Genomic DNA, 21,621 nt, shown 5'->3' with positions numbered 1-21,621 from the left:
ATTGCAACTAAATATCAATTTTTATTTCATAATAATGAAACTAATTTAATTAATTAATTTATTAATTTTATTAACTCAATATATAGCCTAGCTTATTCATAAATAAAGTGAAATTTAGTATCTACAATAATTGGTTTGATTTTGGTGTGACCCTTATGTGTGTAATGGTAAAAGAAAGATAACAATTCTATATCAAAAATGTCAATTATAAACAAATTATAATTGTTGTCATAAGCAGCAAATAATTGACTAGACTTGACCCAAGTCTAACTTTTGTCATTATGGTCCAAATTCAACAGCAATCCAAAAACTCAGACTTGAGTCAAGTCTAAGTATTTAAAAGAACACACATGACTTTAAATGGGACTGACAGAATTGATCAGAGTTGTATCAACAACTTGTAATATCAAACAGACTGCTCCTTTAACAGCAAAAAAAGGAAAATGAACAAAAGTTACCTGCAAGGATGAACATTATGGCTGTTGCCAGGTAAAGGCGTTTGACCTTTTTCTTGAGGCAAATCATCGCCATGGCCTCAGCGATGAATATGATAAAGACACCCGCCATCACCAGAATCAAGAACACCAACAACAAATCTACAAATAAGAAAGAGAAGACGGGGGTGGGGGCAAAAAGGGCAAAGGATGATTTATTACGTCTTGGTAACTCATTCTATAATACACACATTTAATTACACAAAAAATGTGGCCTCCAATGTCAAAAATCAGAAAGTTTTCTGAAATAACGAAATGTCTCTAAAAGTGAAAACAACTGAAACATCCTTGCTATCAGTATGATGTGATGTCTGTCTCTAAAAGTGTAAACAACTGAAACATCCTTGCTATCAATATGATGTGATGTCTAAAACACTTGATGTCTTCAGAATACTAATAATATGCCCTTGTGTCGTTTGAAAACTTGTATTCCTATTTATTTGAAGAGCAACTGGTTTTGGCATGAAGTGTCACAACACATCATTCATCTTTTGTATTCCAGTGATAATAATATGACAAACCATAGAATTATTTATAACAATCTTTTCATAAATCTGTGTGAAAAACAATCATAAAAACATTTCAGATTTTTTAAAAAGAAAGACATTTCAGAAAACACCCTAAAAACAGCTTGTGAAAAACTCAGGAGTTTGATAGTCACTTTTCAGTGAAAATAATAAATATGCCTGTAATTACATGGAGGCAACAGAAGCAATTGGCTTTTGCCCCTGGTATTGGCTTTGGTGCCCCTTCAGATGTTTCTCCACAGATTTGAATATTTTCCAGTGGAAGTGCCCTTTACAAAATGAAAATGGCCTTACCCTCTCAGAGATGAAATTCCAAGCCTGTTTCAGGACTTAGTGGCAAAATAAAATTGCAAGAAGAAAATTGCATTGTGACCCTTTTATTTTATTTTAATGAGAATAAATTTGACTGGAAATAATTCAGACATTAGTTTTCACAAAATATATAAAAAGTTAAAAACAGGAAAAAATATATTTACCATTTTGAAGGGATGGGAAAAGATAATGAAACAATGGATTTGTAGCTGAGTCCACTTTGGTCAGGTAATCAATATTCAGACAACCTTTTCCTGGAAGATAGAAACAAAAAATGTGATATAATAAGAATTTATTTATCTAAATTTAGCATTATGGATTTGTGATTTATTCCATTTATAGACTTTCCTAGAAATTGCAGTTCAAATGCACAATCACTGTGATACCTGAAGGTATATTTCCCCCTTTATTTATAATGAAGGTAATTTTAGAAAAACTTTTACTTTTGTATATCATTTACAAGCTTTTCCTCGGTAATTTTGACAGATATTACATGCAAGAAATGAACAATTAAAACCTTTATGGATACAAACAATATTTTGTGTGAAATGTTGAATTTAATATCATTATATGTAAAAGTAAAGAGGAAAAAGGAATTACCTTCAATTCGCGAAAATACCCAAATTAATTAAAAAGAGGTAAACAAAACATTCCAGTTTAAAAATATCACATTTGAAAACATAAAAATAAACATAAAAGACACCATCAAAACATGGAGGAAGGAAGTAAAAATCACCATTATTATAACACAAAAAATATTGTTTAAAAAAAATTTAAATGTTGAAATTACTCATGAAAAATCATCCAAAGTCTTATATGGGATTTGAGGCATTGCATGGTTACGTTTCAATATATATTTCTTACCATCTTCCTGGACCAGTGTGCCTGGGCGATAACACACCCTCCAAACCCCAACCCTCTCCACCCTCGCCGTCGTCGCATTCCCATCCCCCGGTGTGTCATTCTTTCCTAATTGATAAATCAACCAAGAATCCGACGCCAAGCCGATAGATGTCACCAAAAAAGATGTCAGCCCGACGAAACACAACAATATCAATATTTTGGTGTCAGGATGCGACATTTTTGTTTATTGAAAAACTCTCTCCTATGACTGATATTGCAGTCTCTCCAAACCGAAAAACAGTATCAAAAAATTCCTCTATTTGAGATCGTCTGCTTGATCTTGACTTTGTCACCAATATTATTAAACGATGTGATATTAACAGGTAGTTGATTGCTACAGGTGTGTGCCACAACGAAACCATTAACAGAAGAATGAGCATCCATTACACACTTTCATTTTGACCTATATTACATAGAAACTACCTACACATTCTCCCGCATAGCTTTGTATTGCTTCATTGTTGCGGCTCGTCTCTTTGACATGCAAATCATTTGTTGGTTTTCTTCGCATTCTTTGATGACGTTTTTCTACGTTTTATTCAGTAGCTAGTAGAGTTGCTATTTTTGGGGTGGGATGGGGGGAGATGGAGTTGGATTGATGAGGTGGTTGTGGTGGGTCGTTGTGGCGGGGGTATCAACTTTGGATGAGGCAAACTTTTGCTTCGAGCGGGTCATAACTTTTGGCCAATTTTAGTTTCGCAAATGAATGGCATTGATAGCTCTGTTACTGATTTATAACATAAAAAATACCTAACTAACCATTTATTTATTTACAATGTAAGAAATAAAAAATAAAAAGAATATGATTTCACTTTCCTAGTATGAGACTGTACTATCTAGTAAAAATTTGAAAAATAAAAAGGCAAGCCTGCACTCTTTGACAGTGTTGCCATTTTCTAATATTTTCAGGCCAACTGATTTTTAACCTTTATTGATAGATTATGAATAAATCATCCATCGTCTATCTGTCTAGTGAAATGTTTAAATTATGTAATCCAATGACTAGTCAAGAGCGACCGCAGACTAGACTGTCACAAGACAAGATGAGTGGCGCCCCCTAATATCAGAATAGTGTGCAAGAGACTTGTACGAGTCTATCAAGGGAACTTCCCAAACTCGCTGGTGTCCGTCTGTTGCTACACTATCGAAGCTGAACCGTGTCGATTATCAGTGGATTTCCAAAAATGGCGACTGTTTGTGACGTAAAACCTGCAATAACTGCACATTTAGCAGTTGATGGCAATATTGACTGAAACGGAAAAAGGAGATTATTGACATACTCTGATATACATCATTACAAAATCGAAGTATGAATGCTTTTTAGAATGCTAATTAAGTAATTCACCTTGGGTTTAATTTTTCAGAATGGGGAATTTAAACCCAGGGAAAGATGACACCAACTGCACGATGTAAATTAAATCAACAATCAACTATGTGAACCCAAGGCTGCGGTCATGTCTTGTAGTCTAGTTGTATTTACGTATGTACCCACGTACGAGTCAAAAGTGTGTAAGATTTCGCATAGACTGGTCATTGTGAGTATACAGCACACTCGGTACACTACAAATTGTTGAAATGAACGTAACATTCTCGAACAAGAAAAGGTGACTATAAAATAACTATTTGGGGATAAAACACCAGTGAATATCCTACAATGCCACATCCATCGAGTCGTCGAGAAGGTCCTACCAAGATACGACTGACGGGTGAGTAAATAAAGTCGATTTAATGCGACGTTTTTGAGCTTCAAAGTTTAGAAAATGCTTATTGCTAACCCAATGGTTCGCGGACCATTCCATATTTTTAGTTTACCTTTTCACATTGACAGTAGTGTTTCCTGTGTGATGTAAATTACTAAAATGTTTTGAAGAAATATCAATAGTTTATGTGATATATGATGTTTATGTTCTCTACTTAAAATCGTTTATGATATTTGGTTTTCTCATTACATGGTGCAATCTCGATTGAGTTGCTGTTTAGTCTTTTGACTGCTGTGTGTTTGTAAATCATAAATCTCAGGTCATAATCTTTTAGCAGGCAAAGTAGAAACATTGTTATTATAATAAACTCAAGCCTTGTGAAGAGTTTTGTCTGTTGCAGAAATCATTCCAAATCAGACTGCCATCTTTTCAGTTATTCTTGCCTCAAAATAACTCCAAAGTACAAAATCAAAACAACAACACTAAAACCCATTGGATTGAACAAGTGAAAAGCGACACTAGGATTTGGTTTCTTTCCCCTGGCTTTTTTTTGTGTTTAACTTTAAAAAAGAAAAATATTGTAAGTTTACGCTTGTCTTTTGATATTGAAAGTCTGTGCCAGAATTATTTGAATGATTACAGAAATGGAAAGAAAGAGCCAAGATCAATTTCTCTCATCTTGGTAGATTTAAAGTCGTGCAATTTGATATCAAACAATTTTGTTTCTTCTGATGATAAGTGATCATTATTGTACATGGAAGAGTAAGATGTTCGGGAACCTAGTTTGGTCTGATAGTAACCTATACTTAGCTGTTGGGCCAGTAACTTAAAGTTTAAGTGAACAAAAGTTAAACCAGTTCGGCAATATAGTTTCTCCCCTGTCGGGCCTTGAATTTCATGGAGGCCATGGCCTCCACTGCCCTGGTCTTGGTCTTGATGCCCCACAGACTTAAATACAAAAGATTTTCCACTGGAAGTGCCCTTTTCAAAATGAAAATGCTGCTGCCCTCCCAAGGATGAAATTCCAGGCCTGAGATTTTACAAAAGACTGAAATGTATTTATGGTTAGGCTGTCAAGTCTATTTACCCCCTTCCTTCCTCTCAAAAGATCTCATAGAAATATTTGTTGTCTAAGTGAGTGTTCTACTTTAGTAAGCAACAAATCAAATCCATTTCCCCTTGAATTGGAGCATGCAGTAGTTCTCAAAGTCTAATAATACTCTAATGGATTGATCCTCCTTAAAAAAAGTGATACCAAACAATTGCTGTTTGTGTTTAAAGTGTCACTGATGATAAGGGATGAGGCAGTATTTGCAGTTGTTTCCGACTATTGTGCTGTAACAATACATAACTCCTGTACACAGTGTGTACAGTTTTGTGGTGATACGTAGCTAAAGTTTTCATTTGTTTGGTAACAGTGTTCCTGTCTTCTATTGTCAGTTTTTATAGTAATGATCAGGGTACTGCCAAAAATTAACACAGTACATGGCTAGTAACATGCCTGTCAATTACTTAGAGGCAATGGAGGGCACGGCCTCTGTTGCCCCCGATCTTGGCCTGAAAGATTTCCCCATTGGAAGTGCCCTTTGCAAATTGAAAATTGTTTGCCCTCTCAAAGATGATATTCCAGGCCTGTTAGAGTCACACGATGTCATTGCGCCATTTGATTTCAGCAAAAATTCCCCTTGTGTGGTTAAATCTAAACTGCATGCTAAAAACCCTGAGACGTTTGGCTGCTGGGCTAGCAAAGGGATGTTTGTCTTTGAAAAGGATTTTCAAGTTAATGATTTAAGCCGGCCTAACTGGGAACTTATTGTGTACCAACTGTCTGCTGAACAAATTTAAATCCATTGCCAATATCAGGCTAGTACAATTCTTTGTATCAGATTTTTGGTGAGAGATTTGGAAGCAAAACTATTGTCCTGGAATAAATTAGTTTGCAGCGTGTCAGACAAAAAGAAGAAAGAGAAACTGGCGACTTCTCCCATGGTGTGTGAACCGAGTGCCAAAAAATATGCATAACATTTCCCTTCAGTCTTGTAGTGGAGACTACCTTGTAAGTTGTAATGTAGAGGCGTCTGAGACTGAAAACAAGACGATGTTGGAGTCTTGGAGACCTTGTGTTTAATTACAAAATGTAACAAATAGCAGAAAGCCAAGGAAACACAGTTTAAAACTACACAGTGCAACCCTCAAGGAACGTAGTTCAATAATTGTCTTTATTGATTTTAAATGATTCTTTTCAACTAGGATAAACCAGCACATTCTAGCCGTGCATACAAACAAGTAGTGTGAAACATCTCCACCGGTCTATTAAATGTATTTTATAGTAAATCACGATCATTTAAAAGAATTACTGAAATGTACACGCAGGCAAATTCAAAGCACATTTTTCACAACATCCCCAATGATTGCGTTTCTTAAAAACAAAATAGACCATTTTAAAATTTCCCATGCCTCATTAACTGTAATTACTTTGCACAAGTCTTAATTAAGCTAGTCTCCTTACCGACCACAAAAACCCCTCCCAAACTGATAACAACACCAACACCAACAACCTCCCAAAGAAACAAAACAAACAGCCCACACCTAAAAAATACAAAAACAAAAAACTTTTACCAGGTGTGGCTTTAATTCTACCTTTCCAAACGTGAGTGCATTTGTATGAGGCAGTCAATTATCCTATCTTTGTGGCTTTTTGGCTCCGGGTCTGGCCCCAGACCCCTGTCTATGGTCTGCTGGTTAAGTGGATGAGGCATCTCAATTCCTAGGATACCATACGCCAACTTGTAGACACCAATTAGTGCAGTGTGTGAAATAGATTTGAGGACAGGTGCCTGTAGACAGGGTCCGGTGACTTACACTAGGGTGTGGTTAGTTGTTCCTCAGGTTTAGTTTTCAGTTTTGTAATATCTCATAACAACATAATATTTGGAATTGAGTTCAAAATTAGTATAAACAAAATTATAAATAAATTCCATAAGGTCTACATATTATTGATATATATAAATATGCACATTTTGCATTTATTTTTAAGACTAATTTTACACTAAGAAACTCTAAGAAAGAGACACCAGAGTTACGTAGACTATTCATGTACAGTAATAATGACATTGCAAAAACCTGTACCTGTATAAAACAGTTCCTGTCATTTTCTCTAAGGTGAATTCACTTGAAATAGAATTGTTTTGACTCAGGGTGTTAGTATCATCATGGAGGTAGTTATTTGCTCAATGCAATGTAACATGTGCTGGTGCTACATGTAACTGTAAAAACACCAATCCACACTGGCTGGGCCCAATAGACCGATCCATTAAGCTCCGCCCCATTGCGTATTGACCAATCACAACGCAAAGAAGGTCCGACAAATAAGGTCTGACATGTGTGCGCGTATCTTGGCCCGCGCGTCAGAGTTGTGCAGAAAGGCATTGGAGAGCCCACGAGTTCTTGCTCACACGTGCGTCGTGGGCGGAGCCTACTGGATCGGTCTATTTCATTGAGCTGCTGAAGCTGAAATGGTTGCTTATTAATTTTCTGTTAAGCAAAAACACACATGTCTTGGTACAGGCGACGGGTACTTTTCTAACCTTATTCTGGTCAGCATGATTTTGTTGTGCTTAGTTACTTTTTGTGCTTAAGCAGCTCTTTGAAATAGACCGATCCAGTAGGCTCCGCCCACGACGCAAGTGTGAGCAAGAACTCGTGGGCTCTCCAAGCTTGGTGGTGGTTCTTGAAAGAAGATGAGTTGTGAATGATGCTGCGCATAATGCTGTATAGCATTCTCAATCATTTATAAAACACACTTTCTCTTAGAGCTAAAATGCATCTTTTCCTGCTACATAGTAAGCTCAAATATTTGCTTACCGATAAATAGCTTTATGAAATTGGGCCATGGCCCTTTTTGCATAATATAGGCTCCCACTATGTTTTTTCCCCTTCCAGACGGAGACGATGAAAAATGTTATCGTAATGTTGATGAGTAAACAGAAAGACATGTTTGGGTGAAAAGTTTACTTGGAAATGGAATAATGAAAGGGTCTTTGAAAGCACAGGAAGTGAGTTTAGTAGATGAGGGGTCTAGGTCTCTGGCGTTAAACCATGTGGTATAAACATTCATTCACAGACTGTGTGACCCTCTATATTAACTCGATAATGAATGGCAGTATGTAGCCGTCCTTGTTCACTGAGGTCTGGTGTCATTGAGAGACAAAGAACATTTGTTGTTGTTGTGTTTTTGTCTGAGGAGGGACAATGGTTGCTGTCGGCTCGGTATTGATGAGACCCTGATCGGACAATGTGAATTGAAAGTACATGTAATATGTATCGATACACTGTACCATACACTTTATACCATGTACTTGAAAGGCACTGGACACTATTGGTAATTACTCAAACAAAAATTTAGCATAAAAACTTATTTGATTAATGAGCAATGGAGATCATAGCTGTTGGTATAAAAAAACTGTGAGAAACGGCTCCCTCTGAAGTAACATAGTTTTTGAGAAAGAGGTAATTTTTCACTCAAATAATAAAAGACCTTAGGCCTGTAAAGCCTTTTTAGGCATCTGAAAGCACACAAATTTGTACAACAAGTGTGTTTTTTCTTTTATTATTTTCTTGCAACTTCGATGACCAGTTGAGTCCAAATGTTTACAGGTCTGTTATTTGATGCATGTATGTTTACACCAATTGAGAACACTGGTCTTTGACAGTTACCAAAGGTGTCTGGAGTGTCTTTTTTAACATACCAGTACATATATAGTTGTGCTTCAGGTCTTGTGCAGTACACATTTACTCTGCATTAAAATATTGGGCCAAATAGAAAATAAATGCAAGTTGATCGTCCGGATATTTCTGAAAAGAGAAGGATGAGGGCCTTTTTATTTATTATTAAAACAAAAAATTCCAAGATGGCCGCGGAGTATTTTAAATCATACAGGCCACCAATTCTGCAGTTTTTAATCCACCGCAAACTTATTTTGAAGCCTGAGGACGCGGGTTAAACGGGTTGGATTATTACACTAAAAAGAGTTTCTGGTAGGCATCACTCTATTTTGTTTTTGAAACAGACGGTTGCACGTGTTCAAGAGCATCACATTAGATTCGGGAAAAGCCCCTAGGCCAGTCATTTTGAATGGATGGGTTAAAAAATGCGGGAGGGGATGATTGACTGGTATTCTTTTGATTTGGCCTAATAAAAAAATATTACACATGCAGGCCAGGAATTTCATCTTTTTGAAAGGGCAAAGCCTTTTTCATTTTGCATTGGGTGCTTCCATTGGGAAAATTCAACTTCCTGTGGGATAATTTATAAAAAGGCACCAAGGCCAGGCCCAGGGGCAACAGAGCCTATCGCCTCTGTGGCCTGCGTGGCCAGGCCTGTACACGTGTGTACCACCGCCACACAATGTGCATTGTACACAATGTACAATGTACGTACCCTACATGTATCAGCAAAAGTGTTCATTGCTAATACTAATTGGTTCACTAAAACAAATTAACACACTGGCCCAAATTTAAATGCCATTGCTCAGTATCACGTTTTTCTGCAGTTATTGCCCATATATTCATATATTGTAATGCTTTTCAGGGGTCTTCAATCTTCAATCTCCAAAGGTGGTTAACAGTTCCATGAAACTCGGCCCTGTTTGTTTAACGGTACCCAGAGGGAGTTGTTCAAATTTTATTTAAAGGCAGTGGACACTATTGTTATTAGTCAAAATAATTATTAGCATAAAACCTTACTTGTTAAGGAGTAATGGGGAGAGGTTGATAGTTTAAAACATTGTGAGAAATGGCTCCCTCTGAAGGGACAGAGTTTTCGAGAAAGAAGTAATTTTCCACGAATTTGATTTCGAGACCTCAGAATTAGATATTGAGGTCTCAAAATCAAGCATCTGAAAGCACACAACTTTGTGTGACAAGGGTGTTTTTTCTTTCATAGTTATCTTGCAACTTCGCTGACCAATTGAGCTCAAGTTTTCACAGGTTTGTTATTTGAAGCACATGTTGAGATATACCAAGTGAAAAGACTGGTCGTTGACATTTACCATTAGTGTCCAGTGTCTTTAATGTGACATCTAAATGTACAAAGGTTTAATCTTTTATTCATCTTTTTTTCCAAGACACTTACACAGAAAGCATTTCATAAAAATCTTCAAATTTGTATAATTTGCTCCAACGCTTTTGAGGAGCAATGATTAGGGCCTACATACATGTGTTGGTCGTTGTACATGAATGTAATTGTTTAGGCCTACACAACATATGCATAGTAGCTTGAGACATAACATATAGTAGTACTTAATTCAGGGCTAATGCGATTGGAAAAAGATGCGATCCAGACATGTCTCCAAGATGCAGGGGTTGCCCTTAACTTTTTTTACAACTGGCCAGCAGGACCAGTTGGCTTGATTTTTCACTTGAGGTTTTTGACTGGTCCGTCATTTTTTATATATATTTTTTTAACTAATGAATAGGGTAGATGGCCTTAGCTTTCGATCCAATCCGGACCTTCTTCAGAGGCATAAAACAAGTACAAACAAACACATATCCATTTATAGAAAAAGAGAGGGGGAAAGGGATTAAGGAAAGGATCCAGAAAGAAGCGGGAATTTTTTTAACTAATAGTATACTGTTGTATACCAAGTGCTCGATTTCCGATCGTCGCTATTTCAAATTCAACATGAATGGCAAAGTCAACTTAACTGCACTGGAAGCCATACTTTATGTGTACCAAGTTATTGTGTTCGTAAGGGGGCTCACTAATTTGAGAGTATTGTTTCTTTAAAAATGTAATAACAATAATGTTATTAAAATGAATTTAAAAACATGTCAAATTATTTGTCAGAGCAAATTGAAAAATTTAATATGATCTTTATTTAGTTTTTTTTATAGTCCACGGTTTATTGTAAGCCCTCGACATCGAAGTATTCCTAAGTAAGAAGAACTTTTTTATGAAAAAAGTTAAGTGTTTTACTAAACAAAAAAACCACTTTAAAACCGACTGTTAAAATATCATTAACTTTTTATGTATTGCCTTCAAATCTACTGTTGGGATGGTTACGTGCGATCGCTCAAGTTATTTTATCATGTATAAACATTGCCTATTATTGTAGTTTTAATAAGTATTCATAAACATTATACATCGTACCGATAACCGAAGTTCCCAAAATCTTCCCACTTTCGTCCAGAAACCTCCCCCCCCCCAACAAAAAGTAGACATCAAAATAGTTGCAACATCCATGAAGAAGCATATTAGTTTTACGGTATTTTTTTTCAACTATGTGTATGGAATGGTCGGTGCCGGCGTCTGTTTTGTGAACAAAGTTTTCATTTAAAAAAACGTTTTTAAAAGCAGCAAAAACAACTGCGCCTTTGTTTTAACCATGGAGGTATTGCAATCTAGAACCAAAGTCTTTCTTGAAATCAACCCGCAAAAAACCCCAAACAACCGCGCATTATATTTGACCAATAAAACCATGGAGCAAAACTAGATCGCCCACCAGCACCAATCGCCCGCAAAAAAAACAAGCCCCAAATAACAAACAAATTAAGCAAAATCAGGACGGAAGAACCTTACTAAACACAATTAAATACTCCTTTTTGCTCATCCAGAGTATCCTAACTTGGTATTTTTTGTTGAACGGAGCCTCACCGCTCGCTCGTTTTTTCGTAAACACGCTAGACTCTTCCCACACGGAAATCTGCTCCGTTGACGACCATGCTGCTGACAATGTGTTTTGCTTTGTGGTCTTTTGTCTAGGCGATTGAAGCTAGTTTTGTAAGCTATCGCGTACTTTCACCAATAGAGGGCGTCTATTCTCACGCTATCGAATATTCTGAAACGCCCTCTAGCGTTCAATGTTTCTTACACTTTTTGCCACACCTGAACTAATACGAAGACTACAAGCCTTTGCGTTGCATGATGGGATTTTGCGCTGTGTGTGTACATGTGTAATGCGTGATCGTCGGAAGTTAGCCAGCGTTCAGCGGCACTTTGAGGGATTTTTTTAACGTTTTATCCCAACCTTGAGTGAATGTTTTTTCGTTTTATTCAAGCCTAAAAATAGTTAAAAAATAGTCATAGTTCTGTAGTACCGCTGCCGATGTTTTTGACTTATCAGCCGGACCAGTTGGCAAGGTGTTTCAGCTGGTCCGCCGCGATTTCTACTGGCATTTGGCCAGCAGACCCGCGTTAAGGTCGAACGCTGAGATGTAACAGCAGTGCAGTTAATGATTCCTCAGGATCTTAAGTAAACATTTAGGTAATTTGCTAAACAGAAACAAAGGGTTCTTAGTTGAAAGGAAGTAAAGATACCACTTATCAAATAAAAGTGTATTGTTTGTTAAGTAACGAATGCTAAACAATTTTCAATTCGATGTGTGAAGGACACATGGTCGGATGATGACCATATGTCAAGTACACATGTCATTGAATATTATATTAGAGAGATGACTTTGTCTGGTTACGTGGATTACTTACAATCAACGAGACATCGTTAAAACAAATCCCCTCTGATATCTCTCTCGTTCATTACACCGTCTGGTGGTTCATTAAGCGCAAGTTTTATTGACCATGTCCTGAGACAAAAGGGGGAAAAAATGCCCCAGAGGGAAAAGGAGGGGTAAATACTGAATAGACAGCTGCCCAATTAGTGCCAGGTGTCTAATCAATGGCGACACCGTGTGACAGTATGGGAGCATGGGTCAAGGATCCAGACCAGACCAGACTAGACATTGCATACACAATAGACACCTACAATTGCATGTGTGTGTAGTATACAGTCATTTTTGCGTACACTTGTCAGTGTGCATTGAGTTAATGCATATTTTACGTGTGTGATTACCAATTTGTCGTCTCCAGTTGTTATACTTGTCTGGAGTACATTTTGCAAGTACTGTGCAGAAAAAGCATCAAGTCAAGTGCAGAATTTTTTCCAATGGAAGTGCACTTTGCTAAAACGACCTTGCCCTTTGCAAAAATGCCCTGGCCTCACAGATGAGAATCCAGGTCTGTTTTACATGTAATTGATTCCACGACGCATTTTTTCTTTCAATTCTGTACATAAAACCCAGCTGCCAAGTAAATATTTATTATGCAAATAGGAGCCTTTTTTTTTTTAAATCATAAAAAACAACCTTTTCACTGATATTTTTTTCAAAATGTACAGGTTTGAAAAGATGTTTATAGAAGGTTTTTTATTCATGTTGGCAAAGCAAGAACAATTCTTCAAATATCTACTTGGGCTACACTGTGCTTAGTTGTTTGAAAAAGTTTACAGAAAATGTCATCTAGGAGTTAAACTTAATTGACGAAACTATTGAAAACATCAAAAACACACAAACCCTCTGTTTTACAGTGATTGTGATGATTTCTTTTTTTATTATTTCATACTTGGCATGTCAACAAAACTTTAAAAAAAAACAAAAAAAAAAACCTCCCTCCCTCCCCCATCTGCAAAAAAAAGGACAATCAACAATTTTTTTACTTTATGTGGCCTTACTACTGGCACCCTCACAAGCCTGCTGTTTTCTTTTTATTTGTAAAATGCTGGAGAATTAAAATCGTAATTGACTCTTCTTTCTCTCAATATTGTTCAGATCCAGATTTTTTGTAATATATTACAGCAAGCTGTATTTTCTCGGCCCATTTTTTGTTGACTCCCAGCCAGTGTCACGTAGATTTAACGATTTTTGAAATACATTCATTACCAACCAATGCTGTTTTCATTTTGCAAAGAGCACTTTTCATTGGAAAATCTTAAAAAGTCTATATGATGAATTTGTTGGTGGGGCACCAAGGCAACATAGTAGCCTCTTTGTAATTTCAGTAATTTCAGGCCCACATTGTTTGTAATTCTATTCCTCCAACTTCATCGAGAGATGATTTACAATGATCTATCTTGACCCAAAACAAAAACATCCGACACTATGGTAACTCAGCACCCAAACTGTTGGACTCTGATTATGGTGGTATGCCTGATCCCAATACTTAAAGGAACACGTTGCCTTGGATCGGTCGAGTTGGTCTTTGAAAAGCGTTTGTAACCGTTTGTTATAAAATGCATATGGGTAGAAAGATGTTTAAAAAGTAGAATACAATGATCCACACACATTTGCCTCAAAATTGCGTGGTTTTCCTTTTACTTTGAGAACTAACACGGTCGGCCATTTATGGGGGTCAAGAATTTGACTCCCATAAATGGCCGACCGTGTTTGTCGACGAGGTAAAAGGAAAACCACATAATTTCGAGTGATACTTCTGTGGATCACTATATTCTACTTTTAAAATATCTTTCTAATCATATGCATTCTATAACAAACGGTTAAATACGCTTTTTAAAGACCAACTCGACCGATCCAAGGCAACGTATTCCTTTAAAGCTTCATCAGATTTTTTACTATAAAGTACAGGCCTGAGTCCATATCTGAACCACAAACAAAACATGTAGTGGATTTTGAAGGGTTGGGAATAGTTAGCGTTTATCACCATACATGTTTACTTTGGCTATTTTCCTTCCTCCATGCTTTAACATTGCACGCAGGCTAGTGTAAACATGTACACTGTCTGTAGCCAGACTGTCAGAACTGTATAGAGGTTTAATCATGAGATGATCGCATCGTAAGAAAGTTGTCCAATCTTGACATCTGCTCACTTGTAGACTCATCAAATGTTGAGAGTAAATTAATATCCATCCACAAGACTCCAGTTTCATGTGAGACTTCTTCCGTGAAGTTGAATGCACTACACACTCATCATTATGAATCCAGCTCCCCTAGGCTTATTAAAAAAATGAAGAAGAAGAAGAAGAAGAAAAAGCAATGACAGTAGACCTTCAGAAATTGAGACTTGACAGACGCGGTTAAAGGGAAGCGGACAATGTTGTCTAGAAGGAATGTTTGTTAAACTAAAGTAAGAATCACACGATTGCAAGTACAAGTCACCCCAAGCATGAATAACAAGGGGAAGGATGTCTCGTGGCTGGTGGATAGCCGGCACGTTTTTAGTTTGGACACTGCGGCTTTGGCTTGATCACCATGTAAACTGTCATGTAAGTCAAAGGAGGCCCATAGTAACACCCTGAGCCATAGCTGCAGCCACAGCAGCCGCAGCTGCCAATTTGGACATGGACTGATCTTGAAGAAGTGTTCATTGGAAACAGTTTAGACGTCCTGTTTGAAGAATTTTCAGCAAACAAGGAAGTCATCCTTTTGGCTACATGTACATCCGGACTAAGCCTGTGTCCAAATAGAGTGGCTTTGGCTACTGGCTGTAGTCATTGCGTGCCTAGTCATTGATTCAAATAAAGTGTTAGCATGTTTGTTATTGTGTAAATGTATTGTAAGTGACTAATTTGGAAACACTGTTTTTAAATTTCCAGCAAATTAAGCAGCCCTTTCACCTTCTCCTGGCTTAAAACTTAACTCAAAAGACAGTGCTATGTATTACTTGTTCAGACAAAATTTATACACAATTAATTTTGCCGAATGGGAAGGGGGGACCCTGAATCTCCTGCTATAATTATATCAAAATGTAAAGACGCCAATTTTAGTCTTCTAACTGTCGTGTATTTTTGTTAAAGTGAATAATAGACCTAAATGTATCAAACGAGCTGAAATTGAATTTCAAATTAACTCCAAACCCGTGACCCCCTTAAAAAAAAAACAGTTTAAGAGTTGGATCTTCACAGTAGAGCCACCCCGACAGTCTCTGACATTGTTGTGTATCACGATAGAGCAAGTCATTGCTCTATGGTATCACAGTGTCATGAATGAACATCTGATGCCACTATTGCCTGCCCAGGGTTCACGAACCTTTCACGTGTCTCCTATCAATTTGTATTCCGCTAATGAGGCTTATTTTAATTGGAAATGGGGAGAAGGTTAACTCGCTCAGACAAAAAGTACTCCTGTCTAGTCGGAGGAGGGCAATTATACAGGTTGCTACGCTGGTGAGGGACTATATTTTATGATTCAATTTACAATTCAAAAACATTACACTTTTTTTTTGGGGGGGGGGTTAATGATAAATATTCAGCACTACTAATTGGCAGTAATAATTTATTTTGGTTATGCCAGGACGCTTGTTAATGCATGGGTTTTATAGGTGGATGTTTTTTTAATTGTTTTTATTTTATTATATATAAAGTTAGCAGGTTTAAATTTCTAAATTGTTGGTTTTGATGGAAAGCTCATTAGTTTTTTAAAGTAATACATAGTTGATTGGGGGTTGAATAAAGAAAAAGCGACTAGAGTCAATTACCTGTGGATTAACATGCCGGTGCTGTACCAACTGAGCTATCTAGCCTCCCTATTATACGATTTAAAACATGTTCAATTTGCATCCGGTTAAAGAATATTGTTTGTTTGTTTTTACCCGACACCGATGTCTGTAAGTATTCAATACCTTCCTGCAGGCCTCGACCTCTGCAGCGGCCACCAGCGGCCATTTGCCGTGATGCCCCAGTGAATTGCCGTGAAGCCCTTTTAAAAATCACGTACCTTACGGCCACTTGGCCGTCGTGCCATTTTTCATTGATTCCATAACATTATTTATTCGAAAATGTTATTTAATGTTAACATTGTGACCCATTTAATTTATATGGAGGTAAAATTCGGAGCGTACGATCCCGCACACTAGTTTTCACAATGCTGATTCTGTGCACTAAAAAATGTGTCGAGAACGTGGCATGGTAACCATATCAAACTTAGTTGAGCTGTTTACTACTAAAAACGAAGCACCAGACTACTCCAATGTATAAACTCGCCACAAGTCCCTTCACTAAATTACGCATTTTCGCACTGATTTGTCTATCAAGATCTGTATTTGTAGCGGATGGGGCGGGGGAGGCGCGCGGCCGGGGACTGGATACAGTCTATGTTTTTCCCCTGGCTATTTCGCTGGTGTCCAAGGCTTGTACTGGATTAATGTTTGTGACCCACAACTACCAGTGATCTGCCTGCCTTGCGACTTTGTTTTTCATTGCCAAACACATGTTTGTGTACACACAACAAGCGTGGAGTTGTAAAACATCAAAATCGGACTAAATGGAGGTAACGGCAGAGCCTTAATTTTGGAAATCATCATACCCCATCAAGTTCATTATTGATCAGCATGCCATCCCACAAAAGATGCAAAAATAAGCAGGAAGGCGAAAGGGCTGGAGTGGTGGCAGCAAAGTGCCAACTTTAGAAGCATTTTTTAATTAGGTTCGTTTGTTTACATTTTTATAGTATTTATTTAGCGCAGTCTAGCGTGGCAGGCAAAATACAACTTTCAAGTTTAGCTAAATGCTAGGCCAATTATTTTGTGCTAAGGGGTTCGTTTTTAATTTTTATAATCATATTTATATAGTAGGAAAAAAAATTAAAAAAAATCCAAATCATCGGATTTAGCTGAGCCTCCGGGTTGTTGGTGGGTTTTTGGCGTGGGCTGGGTGGGGCTCGTTTGTCGCGCAGAGTTGGGGTAGTGGTGAGCCAGAGACTAATTGATCTTTTTTTCTTCAGATTGGCATGCAGGGAACTAATTTTCTTAATATTTTTTTCTGTATGATTCTTTCAACAATTCTTTATTCTGGAGCAATGATTTGTTTTCAGATGAGCAGAAGGGAGTTTAATTAAGTCGATGAATAAGGGGAGGGGGTAAGGGGTAAAATGGGGCAAGTTAATTACTGGGGTAATCGTTTGCAATTCGAGTGCTGCAAAAAAACTTTAAATATTTTTAAACTTTTATTTAATTTCAGTTGCATAGCATGTAAACAGCGACAATGAAATAAATATGGGTTGGAAAGTTGACCACCATCTTGAAATCAGTGGAAAGTATATTAACATAATTATCAACAAATAAAGGTTTGAAAATGGCCTTGGTGCCCTTTCAGTTGGCCTTGGTGCCCCTTTCTTTTTTAGAGCTTTTGAGGCCAAGTGGCCTTGCCCCTCTGAAGCTAAAGGTTGAGGCCTGTTCCTGAGTTCTGTAATTTCACAGGCATTACTCTGATGGGATACGAACTGTCTCTAGCTACAGGGCAATCTCTGTAGTCTAGTTGGTAAGACATGTACTCTTTCGAGTGGCAAAGGGGGTGGGTTCAAATCCAACCTGAGTATTAGGCCTATCCCAGAACTCAGGAAAATACCGAGTATACATTGCTTTAACATCAGTGTGTCAGGGTAAAAGCAATACCCCTGATGCATAAACATGTATTTCATATGATGATACGTAGTACACGTAAGCCCGACATTTCATGTCATTGTTACCTCTATTCCCCCTGTCTTGGCCTTGGTGAACCTTTCACAAATTTCCCCACAGATTATTTCTGTTTTACTAATTAAAGTGCTCTCAAGTTGCAGAGTGACCTTGCCCCCCTTACTAATGATGAAATATCCATAACCATATCCTTGTCATGCAATCTCGACACAGTCCACAATGTCCACACTCAAAACCACTCAAATATTAGAATTTGCACAATTACAACACAATAATACAAAATAATTTATTGATTTTACCTGTATTACACCGTTTACGTGTGTAACCACTGTATACTCTGTAATACACATGAGCTCTGTGAAAAAGAAAATCACAGCCATCATAGGCCTAATTTCTCAGTTGGGATTCGAACCCATGACCTTTGCAATTCTAGTGCAGAGTCTTACCAACGTAGACCACAGAGATTGCCTGTTAGCTATAGAGGCAGTTGGAATCCTATATTTCAGCAGCTGGTACAGCAACAATTTAATAGATGGACTAACGCAATAATACAACCTTTATTTTTTACTGGAGGCAGAGGGAAAAGGCCCTCAGAGATAAAATTAAAAAAATGACTAGGTCGTGCATTTCTCCCTGACTCCTATGAGAGGAGGATCTCTGGCTGCTACGAGTCATCGGGCAAGTTGACTCAATTCATGGGTCTACCCCTCTGTGAACGGACATTCTTTTGCATTCGTGTTTCTTTGAAAAAAACGGTCTGTGATTCAGTGGCCAAGTCCTTGATCATACAGACCGTTAGTTACTAAAGGGCCAGACAGCCAGACACTTCTCTCTCTAAACATGTAGTCAGGTTTTTTTTTCCTCCCATCTATTCTGAATCAACTTTATCATCATCTGATGCTGGGTGACCGGCGAGACAGACACATGTTTCAGAACAACGAGTGATAAATTAACCCGTAACAGTTAATTGTTTATCTGTCGCACATTTTTTTCTTCTTCTTTTCTCTATTTTACTGGGAACTGAATCAGCTGCCGATGGTCCCATGGAAAGGAAAGCATGATATGCGGACATTGTTGTAATGTTTTATAGATGGTTTTTTAATTCTCTTGACACGGCCAGCCGGATTTAAAAACAGGTGGAGACAGAGTGATGTTTATGTTGTCTTCTCGGAAATAGATTTGAAACAAGTGGAAGTGAAGTGGTCAAAGTGTGATAATCGTTGGAAGCCGCGTTGAGATATTCCTAGAAATAGGTTTGAAATAATAAAATGGACAAGCTGGGATGATTTAATAGTGGTTGACATCTTCTAATCCTGTTTTGACCTTTTTACTGGCTATGGAGTTGGCATTTGAATGAACATAATATTGTAAATAATTTGTGATGTATGTATTTGGAGTTTTTTGGGTTAAGATTCTACCCGGAAAAGTGAAGGAGTAGCTCTCTTAAGGGATTTAAAATGAATTGTAAATATCTTTGGGGGAACTGGATCAAGTCATCTGAATCTACTGGGAAAACTAATAGAAACATTGAAAGAAGTACTAATAATGTACTTTATTAAATACGGAATTTGAGTTTAATTTGATTAAAAACTTCAATAGAGATCAGATCTTCCACCAAATTTTTCTCCTTCTCATTTGAATGATTCCACTCAAAGGGCAGGCTGTATTATTTTTATATTTGTAACAAATCACCAGAATTACACTACATCTCTATTTGTATTATACGCCAAAATACACTGAACACTTTGCACTGTGTGCTGAATGCACATTATGTGAACATATGTCAATACACTTACAGGTCTGTATACATAGTGTAGCTCTTGTTTACAAAGAAAACTTTGGCAATGAAAAATGATGTCCGTGACATCTGTTAGCTGAGGATTAAAATAAAATTACATATATGTACTGGTACAATGTAATGTTTTGTTTTCAGCAAAGGTCGGCGACCAAGTTTCAAATTTGGCCGATTGAAAAATTACCGTTGGAAGAAAGGACCGTTAAGAGACATGTGTACTCAGCATGTGCTGTCAGAAAAACCTCCTGTTGTGTTTTATGCTAAGTACTCATATTTACAGAAAACTTCACACATGAACTTGTGCAAGGTAAAATATTGGTTTGTTAGTCATTAAAACCATTACTCTTTGTCTGAAGCTGAATGTGTCATAAACACAGGTTTTCATTGTTTCTGGTGCGTACTAAATAAATGCAAAATTGATAGTGAAACCACAACCCAGTAACAGTGTCACTCTCCAGTGATAAAGAAGTGACCGTTCCACCACCGTGGGAAAAATGGTCGTATCGTATTGACATACAAGGCAAGCTCATGTGGTATAGATTTCCGGTGGTTTACTCTCGCTGCTCTTAGCTTGTTCAGCATCTTATACACGTACATTCTGGTCGTTACCCATGAGGCTCGATTTCACGCACCACAAACTTTTGTTGCAGGGTAACAAAAAACGGAAAAACACAAATGCCAGCAAATCTAATAAAGATTTGTTCGCTCTCATCTACTGATTGCTGATTGTTCGCAGGAACTGCTTTGTTGTTTTCACATTGTGTGTTTTTTTTCTTTCTATTGCTGATGAATGAAAAAACACGACAGTTAATTTTGGGTGTTACTTTCGGATGTCACGGCATATATCATTTCCATGTTACTCAATTAGAACACAAGACCCGGGGAATTGATCTTGTGGCTTTGTTATTAATCATTCGTGTGATTGTCAAGCTCAGTCAGGGGAATGCTTTGAAACAAATTGTTTTGAAACGAAAACTGAAAATATATTGCTTCTAAGACGCTTAAACAAATGCTACAGATTCACGTTAAACTTACATGGTTTAAAGATAATGATGGTAGAATGCTTCCCTTAAAGCCATTGGACACCTTCGGAACAAACAAAAAAGTTCACAGATTTACAAATAACTTACAGGGTTTACAGAAGGTAATGGTGAAAGACTTCTCTTGAAATATTATTCCATGAAATGCTTTACTTTTTGAGAAAACATTGAAACAATTATCAATTCTCGATATCGAGAATTACGGATTTATTTTTAAAAACACATGTCATGACACGGCGAAACGCGCAGAAACAAGGGTGGGTTTTCCCGTTATTCTATGAGCGATTGAGCCTAAACTATTACAGGTTTGTTATTTTATATATATGTATAAATACTAAGAAACCGTACCCAGTGTCTATCCACTTCAACAGCCCTAATCATAGTGTCATTGATGTTGAACTTCTGGTGATTGAAGCTTGCAATGGTGATGACACACACCGCAAGAATAGAGAATCACACTGGATTCACCAACTCAAGACAGTCAAACCCTTTGGACTTAACATAAACACTGGTGTTAAATAACTTCTCATTACCCTCCACTTCACTTCTGCCTAAGAACTTATATGTTGTATATATTCTGTACATAAAGTATAAATTAACCTAGTTTAAAGTTGTTTTTATAAATTCATCACTGTAACTATCTGATGTAA

At 37.3% G+C, this 21,621-nt stretch overlaps 2 protein-coding genes across 2 annotated transcripts in view; one reads left to right on the top strand and one right to left on the bottom strand.

Moving 5' to 3' along the window:
• Window positions 1-2,658, bottom strand: part of LOC117292997 — a 17,238-nt gene extending 14,580 nt beyond the window's left edge. The window contains exons 1-3 of the mRNA XM_033775197.1: window positions 2,198-2,658; window positions 1,498-1,587; window positions 459-596 (exon numbers count right to left, since the gene is read on the bottom strand). Coding sequence (XP_033631088.1) covers window positions 459-596; window positions 1,498-1,587; window positions 2,198-2,414 — 445 coding nt within the window. The 5' untranslated portion in view covers window positions 2,415-2,658. The remainder of the gene's footprint in view (window positions 1-458; window positions 597-1,497; window positions 1,588-2,197) is intronic.
• Window positions 2,659-3,734: 1,076 nt separating this feature from the next.
• LOC117292662 (E3 ubiquitin-protein ligase SMURF2-like) overlaps window positions 3,735-21,621 on the top strand; it is a 55,205-nt gene continuing 37,318 nt past the window's right edge. Inside the window, exon 1 of the mRNA XM_033774796.1 lies at window positions 3,735-3,942. Coding sequence (XP_033630687.1) covers window positions 3,891-3,942 — 52 coding nt within the window. The 5' untranslated portion in view covers window positions 3,735-3,890. The remainder of the gene's footprint in view (window positions 3,943-21,621) is intronic.

This window comes from Asterias rubens, chromosome 7 (assembly GCF_902459465.1).
Source record: "Asterias rubens chromosome 7, eAstRub1.3, whole genome shotgun sequence".
NCBI lineage: Eukaryota > Metazoa > Echinodermata > Asteroidea > Forcipulatida > Asteriidae > Asterias > Asterias rubens.
The sequence above is the reverse complement of the archived record's forward strand: the minus strand, read 5'-3'. Positions and strand labels throughout refer to the sequence as shown.